This window comes from Eretmochelys imbricata, unplaced genomic scaffold (genome assembly GCF_965152235.1).
Source record: "Eretmochelys imbricata isolate rEreImb1 unplaced genomic scaffold, rEreImb1.hap1 Scaffold_35, whole genome shotgun sequence".
Taxonomy (NCBI): domain Eukaryota; kingdom Metazoa; phylum Chordata; order Testudines; family Cheloniidae; genus Eretmochelys; species Eretmochelys imbricata.
Window position 1 is genome coordinate 287940 of NW_027554347.1, and position 11535 is coordinate 299474.

At 56.6% G+C, this 11535-nt stretch overlaps 1 protein-coding gene across 1 annotated transcript; it reads right to left on the minus strand.

The window, feature by feature from the left end:
- Positions 1 to 2222: 2222 nt before the first annotated feature.
- LOC144258702 (dehydrogenase/reductase SDR family member 4-like) lies at positions 2223 to 5410 on the minus strand. Its single transcript, XM_077806905.1, has 7 exons — positions 5340 to 5410; positions 4794 to 4995; positions 3914 to 3984; positions 3791 to 3842; positions 3407 to 3541; positions 3238 to 3293; positions 2223 to 2400 (listed from the first exon to the last, which is right to left on the minus strand). Exons 1-7 carry the CDS (start codon positions 5408 to 5410, stop codon positions 2337 to 2339), a joined length of 651 nt encoding a protein of 216 aa, XP_077663031.1. The 3' UTR covers positions 2223 to 2336.
- Positions 5411 to 11535: the final 6125 nt, after the last annotated feature.

Sequence of the window (11535 nt, forward strand, 5' to 3'; positions counted from 1 at the left end):
GTACAGCAGTCCTGGAGTTCTCTGGTGACAGGTGTCTAGCAGGGAGTGTATTTCTCCAGCTACAGGCCGAGAGTGGTCGGTTCTCTGGCTACAGGCAGACAGAGCCCTCTAGACTTGCAGCCACTGGTTACGACGGTGTGCTGCCAGGCTGTAACTTGGAATTCTTGGTGTTCTACAGCCCAGGAGTTCCCCAGCTACAGGTATAGTGTCCAACAGGCATAGAGCAGGCCTTGGGAATCTCTGCCTACAGGCGTCAGGATGTGCTCCCGGTCCCCTGACTCAGAGAGGCTCCGGGTGTTCCCAGGAAGCAAACGAGCTGCTGGGGGTGTGGAACGGAGCCGGGGGGCCAGGGAGGGCTCCCAACAGTGGCCTCATGATGTGGGGTACCTACAACGAAAGAAGGTGAGAGAGTGGCTGGCCGAGGGTGGGAGGGAGGAACAACCAGACCCCCAACTTAGAGAAACAGCCTGAAAAATACCCCCAACGCAAACACACACAAGGGGCAGGTCCCATCCCCTCCAGCAGAGGGCAGCAGGGAGATAGGTAGATAGATGAGATAGATGGGGTGGATGGGGATAGATAGATCGATGGGGTGGATGGGGATAGATAGGTAGATGGGGTGGGTGGATGGATGGATGGATGGATGGATGGATGGGGTGGATGGATAGATAGAAGGGGTGAATGGGGATGGATAGATAGATAGATAGATAGATAGATAGATACTCACTCCGTATTTATTTCCTGAGAGGCAGAGGAGAAGCAGGAAGCGAATCCATGCGGCCAGGAAAGAGGGAGCGGAGAAAAGCCCAGAGGGCTAGAGGGCTAGACACACCCAAGGCGGCCGTGAGCGGGGACGAATCTCGCCCATGCTCTGGAGGGGAAAGAAGGGAGCGTGGAAATACAGGAAAGGAAGGCGGGTTGGAGCGGGGCTGAGAGGGGGGCTGAAGGGGGGGCGGGGGGCAGTGCCGGAGGAATGGGGAGAGGGAGCTGAACCAGCTCGGGGGGGGAGTGAGTTGGAGGAAATTTCCAAATGGAGAGAGAAGATCTCGGGGGTGGAAAGAGACAGAAGGGGGGAAATTCAGGAATGGAGAGATTTGGGGGGTGGGGGGGGGCTAGGGACTGTCAGGAACGGAGGGAGGGAAATCTCAGAGGGGGAAGGAGCCACTCCCCGGGGGGGCCGGGGATGGAGGGGAGGTAGAAACCCCCCGGCGGAGAGAGAAGCCGGCCGGAGCGGGGCAAGGAGCTAGGGCTGGGATGGAGGGAGACGCTCCCGGGAGGCTGAGCCGGGCGAGGGATGGAGGGAAGGTGGAAGGCAGCGGCGGCGGAGGAGGAGGAGTGGGGGGGGCTGCCGACAACACAGCCCCCCCTTGCGGGAGCGGGGGGGACGTAACGTGGGGGGCGGGATTCTAGTTAGGCCCCGCCCCTTTTAAACCCGTTATAGAGCCCGGCCCCTCCCCCTTCACAGACCCCCTCCCCCTGCCCCTCCCCCCTTTACAGACCCCCTCCCACTCTGTCCCCTCCCCTGCCCCCCTTTACAGACCCCCTGTCCTCCTCCTTCCCCTCCCCCATTATAGACCACCTGCCCCTCCCCCTGCCCCCACGCCCCCCTCTCATAGACCTCCCCCAAAAAAGGCAGACCAAGGACGCAGAAACAATCTACCAAGTCTTTGGCAGGTGGCTGGTCTCCGGAGAGATCGGGAAGGGGGGTGAAGGGCAGGGGTCCCCATTCCCCAACATTCAGCCCCCCTCCCCAAATGGCCACGTGTCCCCCAAATCCACCCTCCCAGACCCCCAGAATCTCCCCCTTCTCCTCCTTGCCCCACCACTGTGCCCCAAAACTTCCCCCACCTCTCCTCCCTGATGTGTACCCCAATAATACCCTCATGCCCCCTCCCTGCCCCCATCTACCCCTTGCCCGTCCCCCTTCCTGCCCGCAGCCTCAAAACTACCCTGCTTTTCTCTCCCCAAAGGAGACCCCCCCCATACAGGTCACCCCAGCTCCCTACCCCCCAAAAGCTGATCCACTGGCTCACTCCAGCCCCCCCAATGGATCTCAAATTCCAACCCCCACCCAAAATCTTGCTCCCCTACTTCCCTCTAGCCCTTCCCCACAATTCCTACCATCCAAACCTGCTTCTCTTCCAGACCCCCAAGAGGGGACCCAAAGACTCCCCTTCCCTGAGGAGTGTACCCCAAGAGCCATCAGACCCCGCAGGCTCCCCATTTGGGATCAGGCCAACTAGGGCCAGCCCATCCATCTGTCAGGCCATCTGTGTTCTGGGGGCTCAGAGGCGGGAGGGGGCGCCCCCGCCCACCACCACTGTCGCCCCGCTGATTTAGCTGGTGTCGGGGAAGCACAGGAAGGAGACGATCCCAACGCAGTCAGACGGGACCCCCAACCTGGGGAGAAGAGACAGGGTTAGCCCGGGAGGGACGGATGGATGGATAGGTGTGTAAGGCGGTCGGTGGATGGATGGATAGAGGGGTGTGTATAGGGGTGGATGGAAGGGTGGGTGGATGACTTATGAGGAGAGGCTGAGGGAACTGGGATGTTTAGTCTGCAGAAGAGAAGAATGAGGGGGGATTTGATAGCTGCTTTCAACTACCTGAGAGGGGGTTCCAGAGAGGATGGCTCTAGACTGTTCTCAGTGGTGGCAGAGGACAGGACAAGGAGTAATGGTCTCAAGTTGCAGTGGGGGAGGTCTAGGTGGGATATTAGGAAACCCTATTTCACTAGGAGGGTGGTGAAGCACTGGACTGGGTTCCCTAGGGAGGGGGTGGAATCTCCTTCCTTAGAGGTTTTTAAGGCCCAGCTTGACAAAGCCCTGCCTGGGATGATTTAATTGGGGACTAGTCCTGCTTTGAGCAGGGGTTTGGACTAGAACCTCCTGAGGTCGCTTCCCACCCCGAGATTCTAGGATTCTGTGGGTGGCTGGATGGAGGGAGGGAGGGGTGTGTAGGGGGATGGATGGAGGGAGGGAGGGGTGTGTACAGGGATGGAGGGATGGATGGAGGGATGGATGGAGGGGGGAATGGAGGGAGGGGTGCGTGGGAGGAGGGAGGGAGGGAGGGGTGTGCAGGGAGAGGGAGGGATGGAGGGAAGGGTGTGCAGGGGGATGGATGGAGAGGAGGAAGGGTGTGTGAGGGGATGGATGGAGGGGGGAGGGATGGATGGAGGGGGGAGGGAGGGAGGAAGGGGTGTGTAGGGGGATGGATGGATGGGGGAAGGGGAGGGGCTGGGGAACTCTCAGGTTCTTCAACATTTTCTCCTTTATGGCCTCGTCCTTCCACAACTGGAAGAAAAATCAGAGTTGGGGGTCACTGCCCTGCCCCCCAGGTGCAGCCCCGCCCCCAGCAGTGCCCCCCTAGCAGTGCCCCCCCAGCTTTGGCCCCTCCCCGCACTGACGGCCGAGCTGAACTTGGTCTGGACGATCCCCGGTGCCAGGCAGTTGGTGCGGATGTTGCGGGTGCCGAGCTCGGGGGCCAGGGCCTTGCGGAGCCCCAGCAGGGCCGTTTTACTGACGCTGTACGGGCCCAGCGCCTGGGGGGGGGGTCAGCACAGCCAGCCCTACCCCCCGTGCCCGCCTCTGGCCCACCCCTCCGCCCACCTACCCCCCGCCAGCCCCCCCTTGCCACCTCTGACCACCCACTGCCACCTCTCCACTCCGCCTACCCACCCCACCAGCCCCCTCCATCTGCCTACCAGCCAACCATCCCCCCAGACACTCCCCTCCCTTCCTCCTTCCCTCCTTCCCTCCTTCGGGGCCATGGGCGGGCCGGGGCATCTCACCAGGAAGGGGGAGAACCCGGCGATGGAGGAGACGAGGATGATGGAGCCGCCCCTGAGCGGAGAGAGGGAATGAGCCAGAGACGAGACCAGCTGCCCCCTCATGTCGTCCCCCCCCACTCAAGCCTGTTTCTCCGCGGGGGGGGCAAGACCAGGCTGACTAGCAGTGCCAGTGATGTCCCATTCACCTGCAGGATCTGAAAGGGGAGTCGGGGTTCAGGAGGGGTCCTGCTTCTCCCCACACACCCCCAGACTCCCTCAAGCCCCACACTCTGCCCCCCAGTTGCTTTTCCCCCTCTCCTCCCTGGGACTCCCTGTACCCCATGGTCACCACTTTTATAGGGCTACGATAAATCCTCTACGAAGTATGCCTTGGGAGGTTACCCTCTGAAAAATCATAATTTGCTGAGTATCAGTGTCCTGTTGAACGACGTGTAGCAAAATGGTGCAGGAAGTTCTACGAGTCTGCTGTCCCGTTGTTACTGCATCACGCTGCGGTTCTGGGGGGAACGGTCCTCACCTGGAAATTTCCCGAGTGCTGAAAGCATTTGGCTGAGAGAAACCGTTCCGCTTTCAGTCTGCTGGCGTTGCTCACGTCGAGGAACTAGCCTGCGGATTTAACTTTTATTTCAAGTCTAGCCAGCTCCAACCTTGGTGCTTAATATTCGCTTAAAAATCTTCTGTTCTCTAGTGAATGGGCTGGTTTAACTGTTTGACTTTAAGCAGTTCGTGAAAACCCTGGGAGCAGGGGGGGCGGGCATGGCCGTTCCATGGTCCAGATGGTCCCCCGGGGAATGGCACGCTCCCCCTCTGCCCCCCTCCCCCCACCCCTCTGACCCCCACGTCCTCTCCGCAAACCCCCATTTCTACTCCCACCTCCTCGTCCCTCCACCCACTCCCACAGAGCCCACCTCACCCCACCTCCTCCTCCGATCCCAGCCCCCCTCCGTCCCGCAACTCCCCCTTCCCCACCAACCCCTGCTCTCTGCTCTGCCCCTACCCCCACCTTGTTCCACACGTCCTCGCTGGCATCGAGCATGCTGCCGAAGAACAGCTTCACGGCCGCATTGGAGACCAGGATGTCGATACCCCCGTGACGCTCCAGGGCCTGGAGAGACGAGACGTGAGGGGGCTGGTTACCGACCGCGATTGGCGCCCCACTGTGCTGGGCGCTGCCCTCCCAGGGCCGGGGAGAGAACCCAGGAGTCCTGGCTCCCAGCCCCCTGTTCTAACCACTAGCCCCCACTTCCCTCCCAGAGCCTGGCAGAGAACCCAGGAGTCCTGGCTCCCAGCCCCCACCCCCACTCTAACTACTACCCACTCCCCACCCAGGATAGAACCCAGGAGTCCTGGCTCCCAACCCCCCTGTGCTAAGCACTAGCCCCTACTCCCCTCCCAGCACTGGGGATAGGACCCAGGCATCTGGGCTCACTGTGGCGATCGGGGGGTCGCGAGTGAGGGGCACCGGCAGAGCTGGGGGGGCAGGGCTGGTCTAGGAAGGGGCTGCTGGTCGCAAGTGAGGGGCACCAGTTGGCTTGGGGGGGTCACTCACCCCTCGGTAGGAGCCATCACAAAAACCACCTTGTCGGCCAGGAGCCCCCAGCGCGCCCCGGCCCTGCCCATCACCTGCAGCGACCCCCGCACGGGACGGCAGATCCAGGCCCTCGCCCGCCTGCCCCACGTGCCGCCTCCGGCCTCTGCCAGGGATACACGGACCTCAGTAGTCAAGTGTCCCCCCCCCCCTTTTTGGGTTATGTCCCACCCCTGGTCTCATAGTTGGACCTGCCTGCTTTGGCCAGTGGGGAAAATCCTATTTTAAATGTTCATGGGGGACCTGAGGGCTGTTTGTGTGTCTCTGCGTGTGCGTGTGTCTGTGTGTTTGTGCGTGTCTTTGTGTCTGTGTGTGTGTGTGTGTCCGTGCGTGTGTCTTTGTGTGTCTGTGCGTGCCTGTCTGTGCGTCTTTGTGTCTGTGTGTGTGTTTGTGCGTCTGTGCGTGCCTGTGTGCGTGTCTTTGTGTGTGTGTGTGTCCGTGCGTGTGTCTTTGTGTGTCTGTGCGTGTCTGTGTGTGTGTGTCCGTGCGTGTGTCTTTGTGTGTCTGTGCGTGTCTTTGTGTGTGTGTCCGTGCGTGTGTCTGTGTGTCCGTGCGTGTCTTTGTGTGTCTGTGCGTGTCTTTGTGTGTCTGTGTGTCCGTGCGTGTGTCTTTGTGTGTCTGTGCGTGTCTGTGTGTGTCTGTGTGTCCGTGCGTGTTTCTTTGTGTGTCTGTGCGTGTCTGTGTGTGTGTGTGTGTCCGTGCGTGTGTCTTTGTGTGTCTGTGCGTGTCTTTGTGTGTCTGTGTGTCCGTGCGTGTTTCTTTGTGTGTGTGTCTGTGTGTGTGTGTGTGTCCGTGCGTGTTTCTTTGTGTGTCTGTGCATGTCTTTGTGTGTGTGTGTGTCCGTGCGTGTGTCTTTGTGTGTCCGTGCGTGTCTTTGTGTGTGTGTGTGTCCGTGCGTGTGTCTTTGTGTGTCCGTGCGTGTCTTTGTGTGTCTGTGTGTCCGTGCGTGTCTTTGTGTGTCTGTGCGTGTCTGTGTGTGTGTGTCCGTGCGTGTTTCTTTGTGTGTCTGTGCGTGTCTGTCTGTGTCTGTGTGTGTGTGTGTGTCCGTGCGTGTGTCTTTGTGTGTCTGTGCGTGTCTGTGTGTGTGTGTCCGTGCGTGTGTCTTTGTGTGTCTGTGCGTGTCTTTGTGTGTGTGTCCGTGCGTGTGTCTGTGTGTCTGTGCGTGTCTTTGTGTGTGTGTCCGTGCGTGTGTCTGTGTGTCTGTGCGTGTCTTTGTGTGTCTGTGCGTGTCTTTGTGTGTCTGTGTCCGTGCGTGTGTCTTTGTGTGTCTGTGCGTGTCTGTGTGTGTCTGTGTGTCCGTGCGTGTTTCTTTGTGTGTCTGTGCGTGTCTGTGTGTGTGTGTGTGTCCGTGCGTGTTTCTTTGTGTGTCTGTGCGTGTCTTTGTGTGTCTGTGTGTCCGTGCGTGTTTCTTTGTGTGTGTGTCTGTGTGTGTGTGTGTGTCCGTGCGTGTTTCTTTGTGTGTCTGTGCGTGTCTTTGTGTGTGTGTGTGTCCGTGCGTGTGTCTTTGTGTGTCTGTGCGTGTCTTTGTGTGTGTGTGTGTCCGTGCGTGTGTCTTTGTGTGTCTGTGCGTGTCTTTGTGTGTCTGTGTGTCCGTGCGTGTTTCTTTGTGTGTCTGTGCGTGTCTGTGTGTGTCTGTGTGTCCGTGCGTGTGTCTGTGTGTCCGTGCGTGTTTCTTTGTGTGTGTGTCTCTGTGTGTGTGTGTGTCCGTGCGTGTTTCTTTGTGTGTCTGTGCGTGTCTGTGTGTGTCTGTGTGTCCGTGCGTGTGTCTGTGTGTCCGTGCGTGTTTCTTTGTGTGTGTGTCTCTGTGTGTGTGTGTGTCCGTGCGTGTTTCTTTGTGTGTCTGTGCGTGTCTTTGTGTGTCTGTGTGTCCGTGCGTGTGTCTTTGTGTGTCTGTGCGTGTCTTTGTGTGTCTGTGTGTCCGTGCGTGTTTCTTTGTGTGTGTGTCTGTGTGTGTGTGTGTGTCCGTGCGTGTTTCTTTGTGTGTCTGTGCGTGTCTTTGTGTGTGTGTGTGTCCGTGCGTGTGTCTTTGTGTGTCTGTGCGTGTCTTTGTGTGTGTGTGTGTCCGTGCGTGTGTCTTTGTGTGTCTGTGCGTGTCTTTGTGTGTGTGTGTGTCCGTGCGTGTGTCTTTGTGTGTCTGTGCGTGTCTTTGTGTGTCTGTGTGTCCGTGCGTGTTTCTTTGTGTGTCTGTGCGTGTCTGTGTGTGTGTGTGTCCGTGCGTGTTTCTTTGTGTGTCTGTGCGTGTCTGTGTGTGTGTGTGTGTCCGTGCGTGTGTCTTTGTGTGTCTGTGCGTGTCTTTGTGTGTCTGTGCGTGTCTTTGTGTGTGTGTGTGTCCGTGCGTGTTTCTTTGTGTGTCTGTGTGTGTGTGTGTGTGTCCGTGCGTGTGTCTTTGTGTGTGTCTGTGCATGTGTCTTTGTGTGTCTGTGCGTGTCTTTGTGTGTGTGTGTGTCCGTGCATGTGTCTTTGTGTGTCTGTGCGTGTCTTTGTGTGTGTGTGTGTCCGTGCGTGTGTCTTTGTGTGTCTGTGCGTGTCTTTGTGTGTCTGTGTGTCCGTGCGTGTTTCTTTGTGTGTCTGTGCGTGTCTGTGTGTGTGTGTGTCCGTGCGTGTTTCTTTGTGTGTCTGTGCGTGTCTGTGTGTGTGTGTGTGTCCGTGCGTGTGTCTTTGTGTGTCTGTGCGTGTCTTTGTGTGTCTGTGTGTCCGTGCGTGTTTCTTTGTGTGTCTCTGTGTGTGTGTGTGTGTCCGTGCGTGTGTCTTTGTGTGTGTCTGTGCATGTGTCTTTGTGTGTCTGTGCGTGTCTTTGTGTGTGTGTGTGTCCGTGCATGTGTCTTTGTGTGTCTGTGCGTGTCTTTGTGTGTGTGTGTCCGTGCGTGTGTCTTTGTGTGTGTGTCTTTGTGTGTGTGTCTGTGCGTGTCTTTGTGTGTCTGTGCGTGTCTTTGTGTGTGTGTGTGTCCGTGCATGTGTCTTTGTGTGTGTGTCTGTGCGTGTCTTTGTGTGTCTGTGCGTGTCTTTGTGTGTCTGTGCGTGTCTTTGTGTGTGTGTGTGTGTCCGTGCGTGTGTCTTTGTGTGTCTGTGCATGTCTTTGTGTGTGTGTGTGTCCGTGCGTGTGTCTTTGTGTGTCTGTGCGTGTCTTTGTGTGTCTGTGCGTGTCTGTGTGTGTGTGTGTGTCCATGCGTGTGTCTGTGTGTCTGTGCGTGTCTGTGTGTGTGTGTGTGTCCGTGCGTGTGTCTGTGTGTCTGTGCGTGTCTGTGTGTGTGTGTGTGTCCGTGCGTGTGTCTGTGTGTCTGTGCGTGTCTGTGTGTGTCTGTGTGTCCGTGCGTGTCTGTGTGTGTGTGTGTGTCCGTGCGTGTGTCTGTGTGTCTGTGCGTGTCTGTGTGTGTGTGTGTGTCCGTGCGTGTGTCTGTGTGTCTGTGCGTGTCTGTGTGTGTCTGTGTGTCCGTGCGTGTTTCTTTGTGTGTCTGTGCGTGTCTGTGTGTGTGTGTGTGTCCGTGCGTGTGTCTTTGTGTGTCTGTGCGTGTCTTTGTGTGTCTGTGTGTCCGTGCGTGTTTCTTTGTGTGTGTGTCTGTGTGTGTGTGTGTGTCCGTGCGTGTTTCTTTGTGTGTCTGTGCGTGTCTTTGTGTGTGTGTGTGTCCGTGCGTGTGTCTTTGTGTGTCTGTGCGTGTCTTTGTGTGTGTGTGTGTCCGTGCGTGTGTCTTTGTGTGTCTGTGCGTCCGTGCGTGTGTCTTTGTGTGTCTGTGCGTCCGTGCGTGTGTCTTTGTGTGTCTGTGCGTGTCTTTGTGTGTGTGTGTGTCCGTGCGTGTGTCTTTGTGTGTCTGTGCGTGTCTTTGTGTGTGTGTGTGTCCGTGCGTGTGTCTTTGTGTGTCTGTGCGTGTCTTTGTGTGTGTGTGTGTCCGTGCGTGTGTCTTTGTGTGTCTGTGCGTGTCTTTGTGTGTGTGTGTGTCCGTGCGTGTTTCTTTGTGTGTCTGTGCGTGTCTGTGTGTGTGTGTGTCCGTGCGTGTTTCTTTGTGTGTCTGTGCATGTCTGTGTGTGTGTGTGTGTCCGTGCGTGTGTCTTTGTGTGTCTGTGCGTGTCTTTGTGTGTCTGTGTGTCCGTGCGTGTTTCTTTGTGTGTCTGTGTGTGTGTGTGTGTGTCCGTGCGTGTGTCTTTGTGTGTGTCTGTGCATGTGTCTTTGTGTGTCTGTGCGTGTCTTTGTGTGTGTGTGTGTCCGTGCATGTGTCTTTGTGTGTCTGTGCGTGTCTTTGTGTGTGTGTGTGTCCGTGCGTGTGTCTTTGTGTGTCTGTGCGTGTCTTTGTGTGTCTGTGTGTCCGTGCGTGTTTCTTTGTGTGTCTGTGCGTGTCTGTGTGTGTGTGTGTCCGTGCGTGTTTCTTTGTGTGTCTGTGCGTGTCTGTGTGTGTGTGTGTGTCCGTGCGTGTGTCTTTGTGTGTCTGTGCGTCTTTGTGTGTCTGTGTGTCCGTGCGTGTTTCTTTGTGTGTCTGTGTGTGTGTGTGTGTGTCCGTGCGTGTGTCTTTGTGTGTGTCTGTGCATGTGTCTTTGTGTGTCTGTGCGTGTCTTTGTGTGTGTGTGTGTCCGTGCATGTGTCTTTGTGTGTCTGTGCGTGTCTTTGTGTGTGTGTGTCCGTGCGTGTGTCTTTGTGTGTGTGTCTTTGTGTGTGTGTCTGTGCGTGTCTTTGTGTGTCTGTGCGTGTCTTTGTGTGTGTGTGTGTCCGTGCATGTGTCTTTGTGTGTGTGTCTTTGTGTGTGTGTCTGTGCATGTGTCTTTGTGTGTGTGTCTGTGCGTGTCTTTGTGTGTCTGTGCGTGTCTTTGTGTGTGTGTGTGTGTCCGTGCGTGTGTCTTTGTGTGTCTGTGCATGTCTTTGTGTGTGTGTGTGTCCGTGCGTGTGTCTTTGTGTGTCTGTGCGTGTCTTTGTGTGTGTGTCTGTGTGTGTCTTTGTGTGTCTGTGCATGTCTTTGTGTGTGTGTGTGTCCGTGCGTGTGTCTTTGTGTGTCTGTGCGTGTCTTTGTGTGTGTGTCTGTGTGTGTCTTTGTGTGTCTGTGCGTGTCTGTGTGTGTGTGTGTGTCCGTGCGTGTGTCTGTGTGTCTGTGCGTGTCTGTGTGTGTGTGTGTGTCCGTGCGTGTCTGTGTGTGTGTGTGTGTCCGTGCGTGTGTCTGTGTGTCTGTGCGTGTCTGTGTGTGTGTGTGTGTCCGTGCGTGTGTCTGTGTGTCTGTGCGTGTCTGTGTGTGTGTGTGTGTCCGTGCGTGTGTCTGTGTGTCTGTGCGTGTCTGTGTGTCCGTGCGTGTGTCTTTGTGTGTCCGTGCATGTGTCTTTGTGTGTGTGTCTTTGTGTGTGTGTCTGTGCATGTGTCTTTGTGTGTGTGTCTGTGCGTGTCTTTGTGTGTCTGTGCGTGTCTTTGTGTGTCTGTGCGTGTCTTTGTGTGTGTGTGTGTGTCCGTGCGTGTGTCTTTGTGTGTCTGTGCATGTCTTTGTGTGTGTGTGTGTCCGTGCGTGTGTCTTTGTGTGTGTGTCTGTGCGTGTCTTTGTGTGTCTGTGCGTGTCTTTGTGTGTGTGTGTGTGTCCGTGCGTGTGTCTTTGTGTGTCTGTGCGTGTCTTTGTGTGTGTGTGTGTCCGTGCGTGTGTCTTTGTGTGTCTGTGCGTGTCTTTGTGTGTGTGTGTGTCCGTGCGTGTGTCTTTGTGTGTCTGTGCGTGTCTTTGTGTGTGTGTGTGTCCGTGCGTGTGTCTTTGTGTGTCTGTGCGTGTCTTTGTGTGTGTGTGTGTCCGTGCGTGTGTCTTTGTGTGTCTGTGCGTGTCTTTGTGTGTCTGTGTGTCCGTGCGTGTGTCTTTGTGTGTCTGTGCGTGTCTTTGTGTGTCTGTGTGTCCGTGCGTGTTTCTTTGTGTGTCTGTGCGTGTCTGTGTGTGTGTGTGTCCGTGCGTGTTTCTTTGTGTGTCTGTGCGTGTCTGTGTGTGTGTGTGTGTCCGTGCGTGTGTCTTTGTGTGTCTGTGCGTGTCTTTGTGTGTCTGTGTGTGTGTGTGTGTCCGTGCGTGTGTCTTTGTGTGTCTGTGCGTGTCTTTGTGTGTCTGTGCGTGTCTTTGTGTGTGTGTGTGTCCGTGCGTGTTTCTTTGTGTGTCTGTGTGTGTGTGTGTGTGTCCGTGCGTGTGTCTTTGTGTGTGTCTGTGCATGTGTCTTTGTG

Bases quoted from the DNA above. Each gene is read 5' to 3' on its own strand.
- LOC144258702 (XM_077806905.1), bottom strand. From the start codon at position 5,410: ATGGGCAGGGCCGGGGCGCGCTGGGGGCTCCTGGCCGACAAGGTGGTT. The intron at 3,843-3,913 runs GCTTGAGTGGGG...CTCTCCGCTCAG, and splicing joins CCCCCCCCGCGGAGAAACAG to GGGCGGCTCCATCATCCTCG. The intron at 2,401-3,237 runs GCCCCTCCCCTT...TCTTCTCCCCAG, and splicing joins AAGAACCTGAGAGTTCCCCA to GTTGGGGGTCCCGTCTGACT.